Genomic DNA, 24012 nt, shown 5'->3' with positions numbered 1-24012 from the left:
CATCTGGTCATAGTGAGGACAGTGTCTTAGTCCACACCAGTCACCATACCATTTGTGCATGCTCCCATGTACCCTGCCTAAACTCTGGGAACATTGGATCTGTGGATGAAAAACATCATAGACACACACAATTGTTCAATTTTAACCTGCCTTTTTGGCCCAACTGCTGGATGCCTCCAATCTGCCTCAGCTAACGTGCACTTACCAGGACACCCAGCTCTGCACCCTAAATCTGTACTCAACTTCAGTGTCAACTCAACAGTCCCAGTCCCCCACCTGCAGAAGCAGCCTGGTCACTGCCTGAGATCTCACATGGCTGGTTGGCTTTTCTCCCTCTGAAGCACGGTGAAAACTCTTTTCCCTCTCCTTTCAACTGCTAGGTTACCTGCGGGGACCCAGAAGTCTCGCCTATTCTTTCCACCCAGCAATTGGCCCATGGCATCTTTACTGATAGACCAAGAACCAATTTGGGAACAGGACCTTAGCATCAGAACCATCCCTACACTCCCAGGCCAGAGCCCTATGATCCTGGGCACTGGTAAACCTGATCCAGAAAACCCTAGCATCTGGGTATAGGAGGCTCTGTCTGATTTCTAGCTATCAGCTCCACACAGCTGAGAGTCATCCCTACTCAGGGCTCACGACATCATGCCCTTGGCCATGTCTCCAGGGCATTCTGATTGATGATTGACATCAAGAATCCACATTGTGGACCATTCCTAGGCAGGTGGCCCTGGACTGAGCAGAAGCCAGAGCTAGCCAGTCAGCAGCTTCCTCATAATTCTGGCCTTGAGTTTGCCTTCAAGCTGCTTTTGGCCTGCTTCATCAGACAGGAACTGAAACTAGCAACCCAGTCTTTCTGTCCAGGGAAGACAGTGACTGCTCACTGTCACCTCCTGAAGAACTCCTTCCCTGAACAAGTATTGTGGAGTCTGTTTCTATAGGAAGACAGGCTGTAATGGCCACCATAAGATCTTGCACAATCTATCCACCAGATTCTCCCACAGCTCCTTTCTGAGGCAGGGGCATAGGATTCCCAAAATATCCACACCCACACTCCCTTCAGTGCCTGGTGGGCTGAACAACACATGCCTACAAGCCCTACTGTCTCCCCAAATCTTCACCGGCGGGGACAGGGACGTGGGGCACCAAACCCACAGACTTCAGTGAAAACCAATAAGAATTTAATACAAACATGAGCAAGTTACCAAGACCTGAGCAGGCAAGCAGTCATCCCAAGAAGATGGTACCCACTGTCCAGTTGACAGTCAATTTGGTTTTGAAGGGACAGCAACACCCTGGCCTGCTGGGAAACACACTGCTCGGGCCAAGAGGAGCACCCCAATACAGCTGGGCACCTCAAGGCCCCAAACACATGAGCAGCCAAGGGACACCTGAGACACAAGGGCAGAGAGAAGCTCTGGAAGTAAGGGGTAGGCAAGGGAGCCCCAGCCCAGGGACATGGGGGGGCGGGGTGAGGAGGCTTGCAAGGTCATGAGTATCCTGAAACCCAGCAGTCAACCAAGGGAAGGAGAACGATGCTCCCTTCTAGATAAGGGAAGCACAGTGGCCTCCGGCAGACAGGTTGGAGGGTGGCTACTTCTCAACCACCTGGGAGTCCGAGGCCTCATACTCTAGGTGCTCAAAAAATGCTTGTTACATTCTGTTTAGACTCTGTCATTGTGCTCAGCGTGTAGCCTAGCACACAGAGTCAATAATACTGTTTCCACCGTAAGCATATCATGCCCACTACAAAGATAAGCACCACTGGGACATCCATCTCCAGCACCTACTGAGTGGCACATAGTAGACACTTAACTCATCAGTGTTTCCTAAGACCTGGCACTTAGCAGCTGCTTGGTATATTTTGCTTGATTTTTTTCTTATTTCAGTATTCCCAGAGCTATGAATGGTACCTAACATACAGTAAGCCCTCAATAAATACTCAAACGGATTTTAAAAATGAGTATGTATCCCTTGTACCTGCCTCAGTCTGAACAATAAAAGACTGACGATCAGTTCATCACTGATAAGGGGGAATCATACCTCTTTCATTGCTCTAACAAGAGAACTTCCTTCATAGTGGACCCAACTGACTGTGCTTGTTCCTGACCAATCTCTTGGTGGTCAGCCCTATTTCTGGCATACAGTAAGTACTCCATAAATGCTGCCTGTGTGCAAGTGGCTGCTAAACAGGAAGACATGGAGACCTCTGTGCTTGTAGAGCTCTCTGTTGTCTGCCTGAGTGGCCCTATAGTCCCAGGCAAGCACATGAAGTTTAGGTGTGTAGCAGTGGCTTTGGCTGTTTGCCAGCTGCCTCAAAGCTCATCACGGGCAGCGCTGTCCAGTGGAGACTGGAGCACATCTGAGTTCTTGGCCTCACGGCTCAGTGCTTGCTGTTCCCGCATCTTCTGGGACTTGGCTCGGTCCCAGTCAGTCTTAACCTGCTCATTATTCCACACAACTGAGGTCTCTGTGTCACTCACATAGCCATCATCCCCTGTGTAGTGTGTAGGGTAGATAAGGAGGGGCTCCACAGAGAAGGCACGCAGGTTGCGGGGAGAGAAGTGACTCTTGTATTCTGACCTATGGGAGATAGCAGAGACATAGGGGAGATGGAGACCAATGATCCAGAAAGAGACTCTCCTTTGAGTCCACTAGGATTCACCCCACCATGCCTAGCCAGAGCCCAACAGTCCCCTGCCCTGATCTTCCAAGACTCAAAGACCCCAGCCTGCCACCCAAACCCCCTCAAATCCCCACCCCTTCATAGCCTTCTTACATTGGGTGCTTGTCAAACATCACAGGCAGAAACTCATCAACAGGTAGCATTTTGGCGAGTGGCTTGGCAGCAAGCAACTTCTGAGCACCTTGCAGGGAGATTACATAGGCTAGCGTCCAGTAGGAGTAATCAGCCTCTACCAGGTTCCTTACGTGGGGCACAGCCTTTTCAGGGTGCTCCACCTGCATGCGCTTCCGGCCCACGTAGCTGGGGTACAGAATAAGAGACTTGTTACATGTCCCCCACCTGCCAGAGAATGCTACACAGAGACAAGGCATAAGGCTTGGCACAGGGAAATTGAATAGAACCCAAGTCAACCCAACAGACAGCAGAGCTCTGACGTTCTCCAGGTTCTAGCCTTACTTTGTCCTTAAGCTCCAGGCTCTGCCCCTGAGCCCTGGTCATGCCTGGGCTAGTACACGAGGCTGGTGTCCCATCCCCAACCCTTCCACCAACCTCCACTCACATGAGGTCCCAGTCCAGCCCCTCACGCTCCACATCCCGCATGAGGTTCATCAGACGTCTCTTGAAGAAGATCTCAAAACGCAGATCATCCTCAAACACTAGTGATTTCTGTAGTCCCCGGTCAACCACCTGAGGGAAGGTGCCACTCCAAGTCAAGGAGACCCAGCCCCCGAACTGCTTGCTAGGAAGGAAATATGCATCCCAACCTTCCACGTCCAGCTATTTGCCCACCATGTCACTCTTCTGCCTGTCTACCTGGGCTTTTCTTGCCTAGGACCTCTGCCTGTGTTTAGCCTGTGATACTAAGAAGCCTTCCTCTTGGCAATAGGCAGGCTCCTCTTACCCTTCCTCCTTGGTGCAATGCCCCTAGTCTAGGAGGTTTCACTATAAACTAATGAAGCTAACGGAATGCCCGTGAGGAACTTTAGGAAAGAAGGGTGGCTCACATAAGCACCCATCATCTTGAACAGCTCTACTTCCCGTACCTTATCATCTGGAGCCAACACCCCACCCATCCAGCCCCATTTGCAGGTTCCAAACCTGGTTCTTGTGTGACATCATGGCACATCACCAGCTGTTGTCCAGTGGCATTAAAGCCAGAAGCCATCACTTCAATAAACAGTGAGCAGAGTCAGGTTGCAAGGCAAGCAGTTCTCACTTGGGAATCACAGCTTTAGACTTTACCTGAGGCCCCTTTATTCCCCAGGCCCACTTTCTGCAACTTGGCAATGCCAAGGCAGTGGCTGCCCTACTCTGGTGTATCAGGACTAATGTGAAGACAGTTCATGCAACAGACACCAAAATGTAGTCACAGATTCTGCCTCTGGTCGCATGGGGACCATAATTCCTCCCTGGGACTCTAGACCTGACCTAATCTGTGAAGAGAACAAGAACTGTGGATCAGGCCTCCCTCATCCCAGACACCTACCTCCTTCCAGATGTTGTAGTGGCTGAGAAAGCAGCCCAGCTCTCCCTTGGTGAGTGGCCGCCCATGGTAGGGGTCCCGGTAGCCAGGCAGCATCTGGATGCCCATGGCTTCCACCTGGCTGGTGTTCATGGCTCTGTGGGGATGCAAGAGGGAAGAGGATGTTAGCAAAAAGAGGAGGACAAAGATGTTGAGAAGAGCAATTAGGATGGGGAGGATGGTGAAGAGAGTGAGGACAGGGAGGATGGAGAAGATGGTGAGGAGAGTGAGGAGGATGGGGAGGATGGAGAGGAGAGTGAGGAGGATGGGGAGGATGGAGAGGAGAGTGAGGAGGATGGGGAGGANGAGGAGAGTGAGGAGGATGGGGAGGATGGAGAGGAGAGTGAGGAGGATGGAGAGGAGAGTGAGGAGGATGGGGAGGATGGAGAGGAGAGTGAGGACAGGGAGGATGGGGAGTATGGTGAGGAGAGTGAGGAGGATGGGGAGGATGGAGAGGAGAGTGAGGAGGATGGAAAGGATGGGGAGGATGGAGAGGAGAGTGAGGGGGCTGGGGAGGATGGAGAGGATGGGGAGGATGGAGAGGATGGAGAGGAGAGTGAGGAGGATGGGGAGGATGGAGAGAATGGGGGACAGGGCAAGGATGAGGAGAAAAGCAATGGGGATTGGGAGGAAAACGGGGATAGGAGGAGAATACGGAGTAGGGAAAAAGGAGGGGGATAGGAAAGAGGTTAAGGATCAGGAGGAGGGAGAGTAGCATGAAAGAAGGATGAAGAGAAGAATGGGAGAAGGGAGGACGACGGTGATAGGGGGAAGATGGAGAGAGATGAGGTAAGACAAAAGAAGCAGCTCTGCCTACTGATCAACCTCTGCAATCCTGTGAATGGCCTCACCCTCTGGGTCTTCCCCTCACCCCCACCCCACCCCACCCCACCACTTTGTAGAAGAGCATAGCAGATTATCCCAGGATGAGAACCTTCCTGTTCCCTGGCTGTGGACTTATTCATTTCTCTACCACATCTGTACTGAGCGAGGTCTGTGAGAGCTAGCTCCATTCCTTCTATGCTTCCCAGAAGGTTGTGTGTACAAGCACACGTGCATGCAGGCACATGCATACACAGGCACACAGACACACACAAGCACACACACAGGTAGCTGCACTCACATAGGACGCACACACATAGGCATACACATGGACACACATACATAAACAGGCACATGCACACACACACGTGTGTGTGCACGTACACACGGACACACAGGGACACATGGACACACACGGACACACACACACAGTACTCACTTGCCATCTACAGCCTCCACCAGCTGGCAGTCAATCTCCTGCTCATGCAGTGCCCGCAGCATGCGTTCTCGCCGGTCCCGCCTCCGCTTCAGGTTGATCATGAAGACCTATAGCCAGAACCTCAGTGAGGCAGGGTCAGGTTGGCTGCCTCCCCCCACCCAGGAGGCCCTAGCCCACCTCATCAAAGCCCATCTTGTCAGAAGTCTTCCTGGGTGCTGAGATGAATCGGGAGAGCTGCACTGGTGGATGCTTCACTGAGAGTAAGAAAGGACGGATCAATGTTCCCTTCTCCCAGCTCCCAGTATGACCGGGGTATGCCCCAGGACCTTCACCCCTGCCACGTTCCTGCCCAGAGCAACTCAGATCTCAGCTGTGACAGCCCAGCCAGTGGGAGCCTCCAGGCCTCTCTGACTGGTCAGGCTCTTCTGGCCCAAGTGTCAGGCTTTGGCCATCAGGACACTATCCCTGCTTTTCTAACTCCATCTCTAACATCCTGGGAGGGCTGTGGGATCTGTCTACTCACATTGCATGCCCAGAGCCCAACACAGTGCCTGGTAAACAGGAGGCACTCACTAGATGCATAGGGATTATCCCAGCAGTGCATGTGTGATAACTTCAGTGAAACGCTCAGAAGCTTTACACAAATGCAGTGAGGTTCACACTGGCTGCTGTCCCTCCAAATGTGACCTCCTAAAAGCTACACAGATATACCAACCCTCAGGAACAGAATAACTTTGCTGCAAAACAAGAACAGTCTTTTTGGCTGTGGTCTCAAGCTATAGCCCAGGATGCTGGGCCTCAGCCTCAGCCTCCAGACTGCCAAGTTGGCAGGCATGTGCCACAGACAGCAGCTCATGTTTTAGTTTTCTCAGTGGTGTGGGGACACCAAAGGGCACAGGCACACAAGAGTATGGCAGCATCTGCCAGGATGACAATTGACCCTGTGACTACTGTAGAACTCCCCAGTGGCAGGGACTATGGTCTCCCTCAGTGACACACTACACACAGGGACTGCCACCCAACAGTACCCAATTAGTTCTTGAGATGCATGCATGATGATGAGGCCAAGGGCCCAAGGACACTCACCCATGACCTCCAGCTGCACATGCATGAAGCTCTCTGCTTCGTCCTGCAGGCTGCTGTGCGCGCGCAGTGGCACGGGCAGGAAGCCGTACACCTCCTTATTGCACACGTACATTTGCACCTCTGAGGGCGGGCACGAGAGGCAAGTCAGTGCTGCACGCTCTCAAGATGGTGGCTGGGGTGTGGTGAGCTGCAGGCTAGCCTGGGCTGCACGATACCTATCTCAGGCAAACAAGCACTGGTCTTCACTCCAGATTTTGGTCATTCTTCACAAATGTGAAAACTGAGGGTGCTCAAAAGCACAAGCGAGACCTGGCGTGGTGATGCACGCTTTTAATCCCAGCACTTGGGAGGCAGAGGCAGGAGGATTTCTGAGTTCGAGGCCAGCCTGGTCTACAGAGTGAGTTCCAGGACAGCCAGGGCTACACAGAGAAACCCTGTCTCGGGGGTGGGAGTAGGGGGGAAGCACAAGTGAGGTCAGATCTCACCAGTCAGTGTACTTAACTCTGGTTTGGAAAAACTTACAGGTGAGCCAGGTTTCTTTGTTTGTTTTTGTGTGTGTGTGTTTGGTTTTTTGTTTTTTGTATTTTTTGTTTATTTGATTGGAGGGTTGGTTTTGAGACAGGTTTCTCTGTGTAGCCCAGGCTATCCTGAACTCACTCTGTAGACCAGGCTGGCCTCAAACTCAGAAATCCCCCTGCCTCTGCCTCCAAGGGCTGGGACTGCAGGTAAGCACACCAGGCTCTGCGAGTTCTTTTCCTGAAAACACCCGCCCTGCCGCCTCCCGCCTCCCTCTTACTCCATCTTCCTTTCTCTTTGGCTTTAGTTCCAGGTAGTAAATGGAGAACCCTAAATGCAAGATCAATGGCCATTGAGGTGATTCAGTAGATAAAGGTCCTTGTTACCAAGCCTAAAGACCTGAGTTCAATCCCCAGGACCCACAGCAGAAGGGAAGACCTGACTCCTGCAAAGTGTCCTCTGGAGGAGTTTTCATGAGTGTGCCTTGGTGGGTGCACAAGTAATTAAGTAAATATGGTGCAGAGGAGGAGGACACCTGATGATGACCTCTGATCTCCACTCACCCACAGGCGAACATGCTCATACCCATGCATGCGCACGCGCGCGCACACGCACACACACACACACACACACACACACACACGCACATAACACTCTTGAGAGTACACATACTGGAAGATGTTATATCCATCATACCCCTTGTTTTATCTGGGATCTCACCCTGTGTGTCATAAACTTAACCATCCTGCCTCAGTGTCCCAGGATCACAGGTGTGAACTACCATACCTGATGATCAACAGGTCTTAAGGAGCTTTAGAGTGAGGCTGATAAGGCAGCCATGCTACAGACATCGAGTCCCAGGAGCACAGCCAAACCTCCCTAATACAGCTGAGCCTGAGGCCCATCTGCACTCTGCACGTCTGTTCTCTAAACTTTCTCAGTGTGGAGCCCACACCACCATCCAGCGCCCGGCCTCACTCACCTGCCTGTTTACAGGAGAAGGCAAAGACGATGATGTCGTCAAAAGACCAGGTGTAGTCTGGGTGTGGTGGGTAAAAGGCCAGGTTCCTGGATGCAGCCTTACGCAGGTCAATGAGGAAGGTAGAGTGCACCATGGGAACTGCAAAGCAGCCCCTGCGGTCTCGTTTTCGGATGGGGATATAGGCAGGGGTGCGCTTGTAGTAGCCCTGAAGGAGGATGGGGAGGTGTGGTCAGGGGGCGCTGAAGCTCACAGAGGCAAGAATGGGGTACCCTGTGATGCTTGCTTGCATCCAGCCACAACAGGCACCCCAAGAGCCATGGAGTAGACATGGCTGGTTGACTGGGATCATTACCTTATGCTAGAACACCTGATCAAGCCATGCCTGAAGCACCAACCCCCCCCCCACCCCGCCCCCTGCACACAAACACACTGCTGCTTCCTGTGTGAATTTGGGCCAGATTCTCACCATCACCCCCTCTCCCTGCTTCAAGCTCAGTAATGAAGGGGTTGGGAATGCCTCCAGATCCTAATCCGCTATTGTCTGAGGATTGCTCTGACAGTGTCTGTCAGGTGCTCAATCTGCCTGTCCAAGTCCCCACTGTACCTGCGAAGTCATCCCACACCAGAAGTTGGAGTATGCTGCTCGGGAGTCCAGCATGGGGGCCACCACTGTCTTGTTCTCAGCGATGAGCAGGCTCAGAGTGTCGGGGTTGGTGATCAAGTTGTCGATGTCCATGAACTGCAAAAGGTTCACATGTTGTCAACCTGTCCAGCCCAGGTGGAGAGGCATGGCTGTCCCACGGAGCCCGAGTTCTCTCAATGCCTCTGTGGTGGCTCAGTGGTTAAGAGCACTGGCTGCTCTTGCGCAGAGGTCCCGGGTTCAGTTTCCAGCACCCACATGGCAGCTCACAACCAACTCCAGTTCCAGGGGATCTAGTGCCCTCGTCTGGCCTCCACAGGCACCAAGGCAGGTATGTGGCACCAGACATGCATGCAGTAAGAACATACGTTCATTTATCCACATGAAATAATAGTAGTAAAAAGAATGGAGTGAGGAAGCTGGGGCATGGCTCAGTGGGGTAAAGTACTGCAGAACACGCATAGGAGCAGGAGCCACACACCCAGCACCAACAGTAAGCTGTGCCCTCAGTGTCTGCCTCCCAGCACTGGAAATGGAGATAGGAGATGGGCCAGTGGGTACAAGTGGGTGTCAGCTTCATTGAGACCCTGACTCAGGGAGTAACTCACAAATAAAAAAACATTCTTTAATATTATTTAAAAACAAAACCTTGGGGGGCTGGAGAGAGGGCTCAGCAGTTAAGAGCACTGACTGCTCTTCCGATGATCCTAAGTTCAAATCCCAGCAACCACACAGTGGCTCACAACCATCCGTAATGAGATCTGATGCTCTCTTCTGGGGTGTCTGAAGACAGCTACAGTGTACTTACATTAAATAAATAAATCTTTAAAACAACAACAACAACAACCACCCACCTTGGCCATTAGGGCTGGGGGTGTGGCAGAGAGCCAGTCCTGGCTCTACCCCATTGTACTGTCCAAATGACAGGGGAGTCACATGTCTCACAACACACATGCAAATACTACAAGCCAGACCCCACATTCTGGACTCAGCCTGCACCAGGGACAGCTGTGGCTTTCCTGTGGCTCTGGCCACTGATCTACCTTCCATTGCCCATGCGCAATGTCAACCGCCATTCACACCTCTCTGCCACCCATGGTGACACAGGGCCTCTCTGTCACCCAGGGCCATGGTGACACAGGGCCTCTCTGTCTCTACGGCTCCATGGTGTCTCCAGCTAAGGAGGCCGCACTGCCTCTGAGGAGCTTTTGGGTCAAGTGCTGACCCTGCAAACACTAGAATCATGTGTGCGTCCAGGTAGCCTGGCCACTCACCCCTCCCCCAACCCTCACAGTTAGAGAAAGACACAATCTAACCTTCCATCCTGGGAAATGAACCTCAAAATACTGAAGGCAGGGGTTCAAACATGGCACCCGTCCCAGGAACCAAAAGGAAAATGTACAAAGGCTGCCGAGCAGAAAGGGAGGCCACCATTTGGAACACTGCTCAGCCACAGCAACACACAGAACTCACACTATACAGTGGATGGCACTGAGAAGCTGTGTCCTGACACACAGGGTGCAGCTCCAGGGCAGGGACAGGTCTAAACAGGCAAATGCAGGCAGGAGGCAGGCAGACTGGAAGCTGCCAGGGACTGGCAAGGGATGGCAGACTGCACCCCAGAGGTAGAATGTTCTAAAGAGGTGACAGCAGCGTGAACAGTGTGATGGCTAAATGTTGAAGAAATGCGCACATGAAAAGGTTTATTTGGCCAGGCAGTGGTGGCGCACGCCTTTAATCCCAGCACTTGGGAGGGAGAGGCAGGCGGATTTCTGAGTTCAAGGCCAGCCTGGTCTACAAAGTGAGTTCCAGGACAGCCAGGGCTATACAGAGAAACCCTGTCTCAAACAAACAAAAACAAAAACAAAATTAAAGCATCAAGGAAGTGACTTCATATTCCAGTGTTGTGCTCCTAAGTCCCCTAGTACCAAAAAATATATAACTTTCTATAGGAGTTACCATCAGGGTGACCTCCAGCCAGGCTGGCCAAGGGGAAACTGTGAAAACAGTAAAAGCAAGCAGAAAGGGCGGGACAGGGTGCCTGCTCTACATGGCTCTAAAAGGCTCCACAAAGTTCCAGATGCTTCTAGAAACTGACAAAACATTCCAGATCCATACCACATCTCTTTTCCTACCATCAGCATCAACTTTCTCATCTGTGAAACGGGCTAAGGAGCAGGACTCGCCTTCCTCCTTCTGGAGTCTCCATGCCTCCCCAGGCTAAAGTCACCAGACTCCCCATCCCAGGCGAAGTGCAGTTGGGCACTCAGCAGGAGGCTTTGCTGAGCCTGATAATCGGAGCTCACCCCAGGACTTGCAGGGTGGAAGCTGAGAACAGACTTTCCTGAGTTGTTCTCCAGTCTCCACAAGATTATGACTACTCCAAACAACCCATACATAAATGTAACCGAGAACTTGAGAAACTAAAACAATTTAACACCGCTGCCCAGGGCAGGGTGAGGGGTGGCACTGCAGAAAATCATCAAGCTGACACAGCCCTGGCCTGCACAGAGCTCTCTGTTAAATCTAATGGGGCCGCGTCTGCATGTCTGGGCGCTAGCCACCCTCTACATCCCCTGAGTCCCTCCTGTGGTGCCATCCTGGTTTGACACCTCCCTCACTGTGCTGAACCTGTGCGGCCAAGGACCCTGCAGACACATGAGGACAGAGCTAGAACGCCACCAGCAGCAGAGCAATCCAACCCTGCCCTGCCCAGGACACATGAGACCACAGGAGACCTGGGTTCCTCTTAGCACTTGCACAAAGATGACCACGTTAAAGTGAGTGGGCTCATGACAAATCACCTCAGTACCTGAGAGGCTGAGGCAGGAGGACCATGGGTTCCAGGCTAGCGAAAGCTACACAGCCAGGATTTATATCAAGCTGTCAGTCAATGGCTCAGCAAAGGAAACTGTGGAGACCTGGAGACCCACCTGTAGTCATCCTCAGGGCCACAGCCATAGCTGTGGACCACGTTGCAAGTCAGACTGACTCCACCAACTGAACAAAGCAGCCTTAGGCTGTTTAGGACAGGACACAGGGATCCCTGGATACCCAGCCTGATGTACACATGCGCGCGCGCACATGCACACACACACACACTCTTAATTCACTGGGGACTGGAGAGATGGCTTGGCAGTCAACAGCACTGGCAGTCCTTGTGGATGACCTGGGTTCTGTTCCCAGCACCCACATGGCGGTTCACACCATCTGCAACCATAGTTCCAGGGCATCCAAAGCCCTACTCTGACCTCTGCTGGCACCAGGCATTCATGTGGTACACAGATTGTCATGCAGGCAAAACACCCATAAACAGAAAATTAAAATAAATAAATCTAGCTGCGTGTGAGGGCTATCACCTTTAATCCTAAAATTCAGAAAGCAGGTGGATCTCTGAGTTCGAGGTCAAGCTAATCTACATGGGGAGTTTCAAGACAGCCAGGGCTACATAGAGAAACTTTGCCTCCAAATATAAGAATAAATAAATGAATTAATAAAAACAATAAATAAGTCATCTTTAATAAAAAGGATCTCTTTAAACTGCACTGGTGGTCACGCCAGCACCAGCATGCGGCTGCGGTGCCAGCCCAGGCTAGAAAAGGCTTCAGCTTCCCTAGGGCCTGGGTTACAGACGGTTGTGAGCTCATCTTCCCTAGGGCCCGTGTGAGCTCATTCTGGGTCCTCTGCAAAAACAGCCAGCTCTCCAGCCCCATCATAGTTTCAGAACAGTCTTGCAGACTGGCATGTAATTCTCCATCCTCCTGCCTCAGGAGTCCTGGAGCTAGGTCACCTCCGAGCACTGCAGCTGCTTCCTCCTTAGAGGCTACTACAGGCCAGGAAACAGGAAGTGGAGGTCAGGCCCAGCAGCAACTTGTCACTAACGCCCACCTAAGCTTGTGACCCTTGCTGCTCGAAAGTAAGCCACAAAAATTCAATCCCCAGAACCCGCCTGGTGGAAGTAGGGCAGTGACTTGTCCTCTGACAAGAAGACAGCTTGTCCTCTGAAGTCGAATGCCCCTCACTCACACACAAATAAATAACTTTGTTTTAAAATAGGTATTTTAAAAAGATACAATCTAGTGCCTGGCCCTAAGAGGATACAAAGGCCCACTTGTTCTTTATTTGGGAGCCTGGGTGGAACCCAAGGTCTCAAGTATGCTCAGCAAGCATTCTACACAAAGTTGTAACCACAACTCCCCACCTCCTTTTTTCTTCCTGGCTTTTCAAGACAAGGTTTCTGTGTAGTTCTGGCTGCCCTGGAACTCACTGTGTACAACAGACTGGCCTCAAACTCAGAGGTCCACCTGCCTCTGCCTCCCAAAGGCTGGGATTAAAGGTGTACTCACCATCTAGCTTCCCCTTTCCTTTCTGATCCTCAGTTTACCTTTCTGAAAAATGGGTTACTACTGGTAGCTCCTAGATCCACCCATTCTATCCTCCCTGTGGATAATGAAGATTCCCCAACTCAGAGAGACTCACCAGAATGTAGTCAGCCCACATGTCCCTAGCTGACTTCAAGGCTGCTTGGCGCAGTTTCATGACATGCTCGTAGCGGGAATCAGACCAGTGTTTGGGGCCCTCTTCGTCTGGGTAGGAGCTGCAAAGGAACAGCTATGGTGTGCACATCATAGGGCACCATGGGGGCCCAGAGAGCACAGCTGCAGGGGATCATAGAGGACTTCACAGAGGTGGCAGGCAAGTGGATCTGAAGACCTCTGTGTGGAGCATGGGAGGGGGACAGGACACAGGGGCCTAAATGCCAGCCCAGCACGTGCAAGGGTCCAGAGGCACAAAAGCTACTGGCAAGCTGAAAACCAAGGAAAGCTCAGCATGGCTGGGGAGAGCCTGGGGCCACCGCAGTGCCTCTGAGAACAGGAGCATGAGCATGCACACACATTACTGCACACTGTCCTACAGGTTCTGAGCCTGATGCAGTAGTGCTGGGTGATTCTAGCACTCAGGAGACTGAGACAGGAGGATGGCAACTGCAAGGCCAGTCTGAACTACACAGTAAGACAGGCTTATCAGGAAGTTAAACAGGAGAGTGGATGCTGGCAAGACCCTAGACACAGCAGTAGGTAGCCACCAGACACAAAGGAATTCAGCCACAAAGGTGTGGCAGCTGTGTCCAAAGTTGCACAATGGAGTGAAGGACAACAGGACAAAGGTCTGCTGAGAGGATGGGGACCTGAGGGGGAAGCTGACGATGGAACTGGAGCATTCCAGCTCCTAGCTTCCCAACCTTCAGTACTCCAGTCGGGAATTTGAGGCTCACCTGGGTTCCTCTGCCGGTCGCCACTCCACAGAGTGGTATAAACCCTTCACTGCCACCAGCCACTCTCGAAGTATGGCTGAAGTGTTGTCAGTGTTGTGATCTGTGGCCACCCTGTGAGCACAGACAGGACATGATGATGGCACCGGGGGGTTCCCAACCTGGCTCAGACCCATCAGCTATAACACCCTGAATAAAACTCGCTACACTCCAAGCCTGTTGCCCATCCTTCGGTGACAGGGCAGTAAAGATGACACCCAGCTCACTAGTACACAACTGAACAGAACATGCTAGTTTGGAAAGCACATTGGTGTGAGACCCTGTCACAAAGATAAGTTCATTAACTTTGTTAGCGTGGAATGCTGGCCCGAGCCTCAGGAGTCTTATCTGGAAGTCCCGGAGTTCGCTATAAGGGTCTGGAAGCACCAGCCTGGCCCATTCTGAGAAGTCAGGGGTTCTAGGATGGTAGCTCGCTGTGAGGGCTGGCAGCAAATCAGAACAGATTCCTAAGTACCTGAGGGGAGTAGGCAGCAGCTTGGGGTCCCAAGCCACAGTGGGGTCGAGGCCGGGCACTATGGATATAGAGCCGAGCCCTCTCAAGTGAGTAATCCCTGGGGTACATAACTCAGGTCCTCAGAAAGAGGACCGAGTCTCCGCAGCGCACAGCCAAGCCCACCAAGTGCATATCAACGTCCCTCCGGTAGAGACTTGAGTCTCGCCTAGTCCCGGTGCACAGCGCAAGGGCCCGCAGCTCACCACAGCGCCGTGCGCTCCCGTGGGTGGCGCAGCTGCTCCAGGGCGCCCAGCGTGGCGGGCAGCGCGGGTGCCGCGTTCCGCGCCAGCAGCGCGATGAGCACGCGCGGCGCCTGTAGCGGGGACTCGGGACTCCAGCGCTCCTCTGGAAAGTAGCCGTCCGCGCCGCGCGGGCCGCCCAGCGGCGGCAGCAGAAGGAGCAACGGCAGCAGCGACAGCCCGCGTGACCCGCGTGGCAACGCCGCCATCGCGCCACGCGTAGCCTTTAAGCAGCTTTTCTGCCGGCAGACGAGGGCCGCGCCTTAAAGGAGTCGGCAGCGGGAAGGACACTTCCAGGTCCCACCCCTGACACGCTCCTTAAAGGGAAGTGGCCCGCGGGCCGAGCTGTGAGTCCTGGAGAAAGGCATGACAAGGCTACGCCTTTAAAAGCTACCACTGCTTTCCTCCGACCTCAATAACCCGGTCACAAGACGTCACTTGCGGGGAGGTTCCGGAAGCCCCGCCCCTAGCTCGAGCTTTAAAGACACAGACAGTTCTGTGACCACGCCCTGAGAGTGTCCTGTTTTGGAGCCCTCTAAACTCACGCGGTGGCTCTTTACAGAAGCTTCTAGTTAGAACCTTGGAAACCACTCAGTTTCCAAGGTTGCGACATGGTTATTTTCGTTTGTTCGTTGCTTCATTTAAGAAGCCATCGAGCCGGGCAATGGTGGCACACGCCTTTAATCCCAGCACTTGGGAGGCAGAGGCAGGCGAATTTCTGATGTCATGGCCAGCCTGGTCTACAGAGTGAGTTCCAGGACAGCCAGGGCTACACAGAGAAAGCCTGTCTCGAAAAACCATTTTTTAAAAAAAAGCCAGCGAAATGGCTCAGTGGGTAAAATCGCTTGCTACCATGTCTGAGGATCCAGAATCCTCAGTCCCCAAATTGTATTGCCCTCTGGCCTTCTTAAAAATGGCTTGTGTGTGCCCCTTAATGCTCTTACTGTTTTCATTTTCTGTGTTTCAGTGTTTTGCCTACATGTACGGCTGTATAACGTGTGTGTGTGTGTGTGTGTGTGTTCCTGTTTCCCAAGAAAGTTAAAAGAGGGCATCAAGTCCTCTAGAACTGGAGTTGCGGATAGTTGTCAACCACTGCGTGGTGTTGGAAATAGAACACCACTCAGGTCTGAGCACCTTTACCTCAGAACCATCCCAATAGCCCATTTCTCCTGGTTTGTTTGTTTTTAAAACAGGTCCTTACTAGGCAAGCTCACTGTACCCCAAGTTTACTCTATAAATTCACAGCTATACTTCTGCTTCATTCTCCTGTGTTCTGGGACAGGCATATACCACCAGGCCAGCAGACTGGTAAAATCCACATAGATTTTCCTACTCTGGTCCCTAGCCTCTCAGAGGACCCTAGGGTCCACAAGACATCTCCTGATAGGTTATTTCTTCACCACTGGTGAAATGAGCCGATTTATGCCAGATTCGATTATATTAAAGATGGGTAGTTTTATTGGGGAGCTGCACTCGCTGACTGGCCCCAAGGATTGAGTGGCATCACGGTGGGGGAAGGGAGAATGAGAAAGGGTGTGTACAAACACCACCCACAATGTCCTTCTGTAAAAGGAGTGATTCCCATTTGTACCCAGTTGAGTAGGTTTTCTGGAGACACTGACCATGTTTCCATGGGAACTCTTCCAGGCTTTTTTGTTTTGTTCTGTTTTTCTGAGACAGGGTCTCTCTGGGTAGCTCTGGCTGTCCTGGAACTCACTGTGTAGACCAGACTTAGTCTGGGACTCAGGAGATCCTCCTGTCTGCGCCTCCGGAGTGCTGGGATTAAAGGCATGTGCCGCCATGTCCCAGCCCTTCCAGGGTATATTTGCCCATAATCATGCTAACAACATTTATAAATAGTAATTCTTAGCTAGTCAGTGCTGGTAACCTGTCACTCTCAGGTCCAGATAAGGTTTCAAGATCATCCTCAGCTACCCAGAAAGGTTGGGGAAGCTGGGGCTACAGGAGAGTACATTTCAACTGAAAAACAAAAGAAAATGAAAAAACAACAATAAACTTTTCTCCAGGTTTGGGATTACTCATCTAAAATCCCAACCCTTGGGAAGCTGAGACAGGAGGATCCCTGGGAGTTGGCCAGCTGCCTTGGTTACAAAGTATCCAGACCTGTTATCATACAAAGAAATGCCTGATACTCCCCCAAGTCAAACACATGTTTGTGTATTTCTGGAAAAGGAAGTACTCATTCTGAGGGGTGGCAGGGCAAGCTAACTTGGTCAATGTTGGGGCACATATATGAGTGTCATTTTGAGTGCATGTTTGAAATTTTTCATTTAAAAAAAAAATACAAAAACTACAAGACCAAAGTCTATACCCTGTAGACTTCATGAAATCTCAACCCACAGAAGTAAACTAAAATGACACCTGGTGCTGGCAACCAACAGGTACTCTCAAAGAAAGCAGTGGGACACATTCTTGCATGCCTTGATTCTGGAATTAGCATCTGCATTGTAGCCTGGGTCACGGTGGACACTGGCTGCATCCACAGAGATAGATGTAAGATGTATAAGTTAAATTAAAATGTTCTAGTGCTAAGGCAGGGATGTGGTAGGATGGATGGGAGGTAAGGGGTGAAAGGGCTAAGGCTGACACAGCTGGACTGCTTGGGTGGTTGTCCTCTCTCCACCCCCCTCGCCTCTCCTGGTCCACACTCCTTCCCAACTTCCTCCAGACCCTGCAGGGAGCACCAGTGAAAACCCCTGGAATTTCCTGGAAGCAGCTGGGGAAGCAGCGACCTAGGGTGGGGGGCCAGGGCAAGGGAGAGGTTGGCAGTGCTGGCCCAGAAGCCAGGACAACTGATCCTAGAGCCTGCAGGCAGGGAGTAGCTACAAGGCTCTGGTCAATCAAGCTTGAAGCCCTGGGCATTTTAAAGTTCAATTTAGTCATTCAAACAGTTTTTAATCAAGCAATTGATAAATGTAAAAACAGGGCCAGTGAGACAGCTTAGCGGGTGCTTGCCACTAAACTTGGTGAGTTTGATCCTCAAGACCCACTAGATGGAAAGAGAAAACCCAACTCCTGTAAACTGTCCTCTGACCTCCACAGGCTCATACATGTGCCTGGACACACACATACAGTAAACAAATCTAAAAAGAAAGGTACAAATTTTTATGAAAAAAAAATAAGTCATTACATGTATCATATTAATTTGGGGTTGTTTTATTTAGAGACGGTGGTATCTTATTATGATAGCCTAGGCTAGCTCAGAACCTGAGTGCACAAATTTTAGCAGGAATACCATCTATGATGCTTTGTTGAATACATAAGTTACAAAGGCAGAAGCATTCACACCCTTGGCCCAAGGAGGCCACTCCAGGTCTTTATCCACTCTCCTCCAGGATGGGTGTGGGTGGGTTAAGACTCAGCAGCTCTTGACTGTTCTTGGAAGCCATGTTGTATGCAGTGGCTGCATTTGGCCTGCACAGTAAGTCTCTCTCTCTTCTCTCTCTCTCTTCTCTCTTAGAGCTGAGCATCAGCTTCCTCCTCTGTGAAATGACAACTGTCATCTGGACGTTCCCTGTCTTACCAGGCACAAGAATGCCACTTGTTACAAGCTGGGTGTGGGGCCTGAAGGATCCACACAGGTAATGAGGTGGAAGTGTGGACAGGACTCACAAATCAAGAAAAACTGACTGACTGTGCTGTGGAACACAGTGGATTGGCCAGATGTGGATGGGTCACAGTTGTGGAACACTCTGGAGATCCCTGAAAAAATGCTAGCCTGCCTCTTCACACCCTGCGATCCCCATGGGGATTTACCCATAGTGTTGAACATGCCTAAAGGGATGGACTCAGGTCACCTTGGTATGTATGGCAGGCAGAGGGTACATAAAACTCTCTCCATGCCAAGGGTCTTTTGATGACTCCTTCCTCTTATGTGACTTCATGTTACTACTAACTAGGCCCACATCAAGGTGAGAGTATCTAAGTCGGCAATGGCTGTGTAACAAGTGAGCTTGAGTTATCTTGCCTCCAAGGGCTTTTGCCGATGGCAAGCCACCATCACTATCCCCCTCCCAGCATTGTTAACTGAAAGTAACTGCCAAGAAGATATCCACCCCACTGTTGTCTAGGCTGCAGGAACTAGGCCCCAAACCTGTCACCACCTTCACCCATGTTGTGTGTCAGAGCCTGGGTCTTCTCTACCTGCTCACTATAACACTGGCCAATGAGGACACGTTAAGAGATAAAGTCATTCTTTTCCATCCACGCCACCCCGGCCACACCCTTAAACACCCTGCACAACCACAGCCATCCCTTGTCATGGCCCACAGTCTGTGAGGTGCTCACCTGCTCCTTCCTGGACCCACTGGGCTACGGAGCAGTCAGCTAGACAGCAGGCTCTGTCACTGGCACCGAGAACCTTCTTCAATTCTAGAATAAGAGATAAGCCCTTGGACCTAGCTAAGGATGCCCAGCTTTGGGCTCTCAGAAACCTCTTTCAATGTCTCACTGAGGACAGATATTGCTAATTGATACCTGCACTCCACCTAGCCAAGAGACTGGCATCTGTACCCAACACAGCTGCTCTGTGCAGACGTCACAAATCAACGGTAAGTGGAATTCCCCTAAGGATGAACACAGCCTCAGGATCAGAAGCTCATCCAGGGCACCATTATTGGACTTAGCCTGGAGCCATTTACAATTTATACTGGCTGCTCTTCTGGATGGCTCGGGTTCCATTCTTAGCACCCACAAAGCAGTTCACAGCTGTCTGTGACTCCAGACCCAGGGGACTGGAGACATGGAGGTAAAACATCAATGCACAAAAAAAAAAAAAAAGCAAATAATTAAAACAAACAAACTTGTACTCTCCTGGCCATGTGGGCTCAGAAACTTAGGAGTCTGAGGCAGGAGAATTGCTTAGATGGCAGGCTTCCATCACCACCACAGCTCCATTTTTCTTGTTTGGCCACACATCATAATCTCCTCCTGTCCCCTGGCTCCAGGGGTGCCACCATCTTTGTTTCTGCCACTCCTCTAACCCTCTGGGTCCCTCTTCCCTCTACCATTTTCAAAGACAGGCTTTGTAAGCTTCCCGGAGCTCCTGATTGGCATTCCAGACCATCAACTCTCTGGTACCAGGGAGAGTTTGATGAATAAATACGATTATTGACAACTGCCTCTCATTTTCCTCAGAACTTCACCATAACCCTGAAAATCTCCTCCCGGCATCTCCCCTTCATCCAGCCCCAACATAGTCCACCCAGGACCCTCCAGGCCTGTGCCAGCGTCCACAGGAAAGGCCAGGGACTGAACGAGGCTCAGTGTGCACAGACAGGGACAAGAAGCTCCCTGAGCCACAGTGGGGAGCTCACCTCTGTCAATCCTCTGCAGCAAGAGGCCCTGGATGACATCTCTGTAGACACCCTCAGTGGTCAGAACCTGCCAGCCCATGGCTAGGATGTCCCCATCCACCTCCGGCGGTTCCTAGGAACATGGCTAAAGACAGGGCCTATGCTCCCCCAGCCCTGGCCGGATCTGCTGGGTTCTCTGGCTTGTTTCCCTCTCTGTAACATGGACTTACTCACCCACAATCCTACACGCCATAGCATGTGTCACAGTATCAGAAATGAACTAAGGCCCATCCATCCATCCTGCCTCCCAAATGCCACAGTTGTGGCCCTGGGGTGTCCTGTTAGAACCCGAGGCATACCTATACTTGATGGCCCTGACCTTTAGGTAGCTGGACGGCTGGGCCCTACCCACCCACACTCTTCCCACTGTCTCTTCCCTCAACTCCAGCCTCAGCTGACTCTTCTCTGGGCCCAGTCCTGCCCCAGGACTTTTGCACAGCTGGTTCTCCCCTGTGCATGCTCAGCAGAGGTGGGCTAGAACTCTGGGAGGGTGTGGCTAGTAAGTGGGGGTGGGGGTGGAGGTGGGGGGTTGGAACCAAGATTCCTGAGAAAGCAAAGAACATGGTGGAAGCCCAAGAGAGCCCCCCACCCAACCCGGGGAGCACTCTGTCCCTGCCAGACAGATGTCTCAGGTGTCCACTCACCAAGTTACATCTCAGTCCGAGCTGGCTCCATACAAAGGGCCAGAAGATCCCCAGCAGCCAGTCCCGGGTGAACCTCCATCGAGTAGTCTCACTGTCTGAGGTGAACTTCTGCAGGAGTCACAGGCAGCCTGTATAGTGGCCCTCAGAACTCTGCCCATGGGGACCCGTTCACACACCTTACCTTCAGTACAAGGCCCCTTACTTTCCCCAGCTGCTCAGCTGCTTGGCTGCGGTCTAGAGCTGATGTCAGACACTGGTCAGCCAGCTGCAGAAAGGTGGTAACTGCAGCCGCCATGAGCTGTGAAGAAGGTGCCCGATGACCCCTGCTCTGGCCTCAGGCTCCTAATGCCTGATGCCTCCCAGCAGCTGAACTTGGCCTGTCCCCTGCCTAGTCCTCTAGGCTCTAGTCTCAGGGAAGATCCCCCTCTGTCTGAAAGATGGTACCAGCCAGGGATCAGGCTCCCAGAGGGAGAACTGCTATGCAGTGTACAAACTGTGTCAGGCTTGATGGATCACCTCGGTCTGCTCCTCCCTCATACACCATGTTCATGGAAGGGTCCAACCCCTCAGCCTTCCAAACATGCCTTTCTTCTTTGAGACAGGACCTCACATAATGTCACTATGAAGCTGAGAACGACCCTGACATCCCGATCCCCCTGCCTCCACCTCTTCTGTGCTAGAACAGGCCTGTTCGACAACACCTGCATCTGCATCAGGGCTTGTCCCAGCCTCCTCCACCTCTGTCCTTTATAGAGGGAGCTCCTGACAGCAGACCTGCCTCTAACCATGTCCCTCCCTGCTCACACCCCAGATGGATGAGCTCCGTATTGTCCTTCACAGGCTCTGCCTGCCTACCAGCTGCCCACTCCTTTCCCATAAATGTACACCTCCCCCACCCCATCTCTCTCTCTCCTGGGGATGTGCCCAAAGCATCCTTCCCATTCACTTTCTTCACCTGTTGTGCAAGGTCCTGGGCCCCAAACACCAGGCTCCGCATCCCCAGGAAGTCAAAGGGTTTTGCCAGCTGGACCAGATGGCTGTGGTTCCTCTCTGCCTCCCGGTAGCAGGCCTGCATCAACTCTGGGTCCCATGGTATCTCCCCAAATTCATAAACCTATGTATGCATACCAGTCAGATGAGAAACGATCTTTCGCTTCTGATACAGACACACCAAAGTGGACAAGCCACTACTGGCCTACGTGCTAACCTCCCTGCACAGCCGAGTGCCAGAAGGGTTCTTGCGAAGGTAGTGACACAGCCGATCCATCCCCTGGATGAGAAGGGTCCGAACAGCTTGGAGCGTGGCTTCCACTGGGCTCAGAAGCGCAAGGGTAAGCTGGGGCAGTTGCGGGTCCACCTTCTGACACAGGCATGCCTCTACTGCGTCCTGGATCTCGGCTGAGGGGAAATGTGGGCCTGGTGATTTCCCCACCAGGCACTCAGCGGATGTATAGGAGCAGAGACCAGCTGGGCCAGCTGGATACTCACTTTACAGCGGAGAAAACTTAGGCTAGGAGCAGTGAGACCTGGCCCAAAGGCATATGCAGAGGAAGTAGAAGGAGATTCAAACCCGGGTCTTGATAATTGGGCAGCAGAGCAGATCCTGCAAGGCCACAGCTACCTCCTTGCCTCCCTACCTGGCCTACAAGTTAACAGGCCTGGTCTCTCTAGGCTCCAGGCCACGCCCTCTCGCGGTGCCCTTCTCAGGACTCCTTCCCACTAGGATCCAGCGTGTCACTCCAAATCCAATCTGCTACTTCCCCAAGTTTCGATCCCAGGCCCTGCCCTACTACGTCCCGCCTTCCAACCGCCACAGACCAATTGCCTTCCTCCCTGCAAGCTCCGCCCTGATCCTGCCTTCAGTCCACCCTCGCTAGCGGGTCCAGCTCTGGAAATTCCAGGCTTGCTCCGGGCAGGCCACTCCCCTAATATTCATAAACATGCCCCTCCTCCTGAGCCAACACCCCCCCCCAAGCCACTCCCCTCGCTCCGTGACCCCACCCTGCTCACCAGGCAGCCTTCCTCCCTCCCTCAGGGGATTCCTAGCTCCACCTCTCGCCTGTGGCCCCGCCTCTCATCCCAGGCCCCACTCCCGCCCCGCCCCTCTCACCTTCTATTCTCCGGGCTCCAAGTGCACGCTGCTGCAGGATCTGCTCAAGGTCTGCGCGCACCATCCTCTCCAGAGCCGCCAGCAGTGCGTCTTTCTCTGGCTGGAAGGCACGCAGCCCCGAGGATGCCCAGGCCAGGACGGCCGCGTGCACGGCGTCGAGGAACTGCAGAGTTCGAAGGCAGCTTGGGTGAGCGTGTGGGTCCTAGGGAGGTCCCCTTCCTCTCTCCCCCACCCCTTGCCTTGCCACCCCATGCTCCGCACCTCCGCGCATGCACGGGCTCGGGCACGTCCCGCACCGCGCAGGCTTCGGAGCGTCTGTGCTCGCAGCCCGGGCAACAACTCCCGCATCAGCTCGGCGCTCAGCACCTGAAGGGGAGGCGTGGGGCTGTTAGGCGGCGGATGGCGGAACGCGCCCGGGGTCTGCGGGACACCGCTCACCTCTGCGTCGGAGCCCAGTATCCCATCGTCTCCACCAGCGTAGCCCCGGCGTCGTCGATAGAGCAGCACGGCATCCAGGAAGGCGCAGGCCGCGGGCGCCCGGCTGCGCTGCAGGACTGAAGGCCCAATCAAGAGCCCACTGCGCTCAGGGAGCCCGGCATCTCCGCCACCCTTCTAACTCCTGCCCCCTCCCACCTGCACCCCGCTGCTCCCGCTACGCACCGGTGGCTCTCAGACGAATGGCACCCTGCAGGCTGAGCCTCCAGGCGCGGTGTGCCCCCCGAGAGCGAGCGCAGAAGCAGAGGTGAGCCCGGAAGGGGTGCACGAGGAAGAGCGTGAAGCTCACGGGCTCCTCAAGCACCCGCAGCGGCTCCTCCAGGGCAAGGTCTCCTGAAAGCAAGAGAAGTCGCCCTTCAGGCCTCTGTTTATTCTCTCAGGACAGCAGCCTGAAAGAGCCCGGTGTAGGGTGTCCTGTCATCGGATTGTGACTTACAGACCGGTCTGGAAGTCTGGAAAATCTTGTCTCAAAAACTACACACAGAGCCAGGCAGTGGTGGCACACACCTTTTAATCCTAGCACTTGGGAGGCAGAGGCAAGCAGATTTCTGAGTTCAAGGCCAGCCTGGTCTACAGAGTGAGTTCCAAGACAGCCAGGGCTACACAGAGAAACCCTGTCTCGAACTCC

At 52.8% G+C, this 24012-nt stretch overlaps 2 protein-coding genes across 2 annotated transcripts in view; both read right to left on the bottom strand.

The window, feature by feature from the left end:
- Positions 1–1162: 1162 nt before the first annotated feature.
- Positions 1163–15177, bottom strand: Colgalt1 (collagen beta(1-O)galactosyltransferase 1). Its single transcript, XM_021169902.1, has 12 exons — positions 14725–15177; positions 13972–14082; positions 13176–13293; positions 8661–8795; positions 8057–8261; positions 6559–6678; positions 5650–5726; positions 5473–5579; positions 4176–4308; positions 3249–3376; positions 2783–2989; positions 1163–2586 (listed from the first exon to the last, which is right to left on the bottom strand). Exons 1-12 carry the CDS (start codon positions 14967–14969, stop codon positions 2319–2321), a joined length of 1854 nt encoding a protein of 617 aa, XP_021025561.1. The 5' UTR covers positions 14970–15177; the 3' UTR covers positions 1163–2318.
- Positions 15178–17934: 2757 nt separating this feature from the next.
- The window catches only part of Niban3 (niban apoptosis regulator 3), a 10757-nt gene continuing 4679 nt past the window's right edge, over positions 17935–24012 (bottom strand). Inside the window, exons 5-15 of the mRNA XM_029480291.1 lie at positions 23550–23717; positions 23328–23443; positions 23151–23255; positions 22890–23052; positions 21987–22177; positions 21735–21893; positions 20961–21077; positions 20780–20887; positions 20097–20208; positions 19069–19152; positions 17935–18263 (exon numbers count right to left, since the gene is read on the bottom strand). Coding sequence (XP_029336151.1) covers positions 18238–18263; positions 19069–19152; positions 20097–20208; positions 20780–20887; positions 20961–21077; positions 21735–21893; positions 21987–22177; positions 22890–23052; positions 23151–23255; positions 23328–23443; positions 23550–23717 — 1349 coding nt within the window. The 3' untranslated portion in view covers positions 17935–18237. The remainder of the gene's footprint in view (positions 18264–19068; positions 19153–20096; positions 20209–20779; positions 20888–20960; positions 21078–21734; positions 21894–21986; positions 22178–22889; positions 23053–23150; positions 23256–23327; positions 23444–23549; positions 23718–24012) is intronic.

This window comes from Mus caroli, chromosome 8 (assembly GCF_900094665.2).
Source record: "Mus caroli chromosome 8, CAROLI_EIJ_v1.1, whole genome shotgun sequence".
NCBI classification, from domain to species: Eukaryota; Metazoa; Chordata; class Mammalia; order Rodentia; family Muridae; genus Mus; species Mus caroli.
The sequence above is the reverse complement of the archived record's forward strand: the minus strand, read 5'-3'. Positions and strand labels throughout refer to the sequence as shown.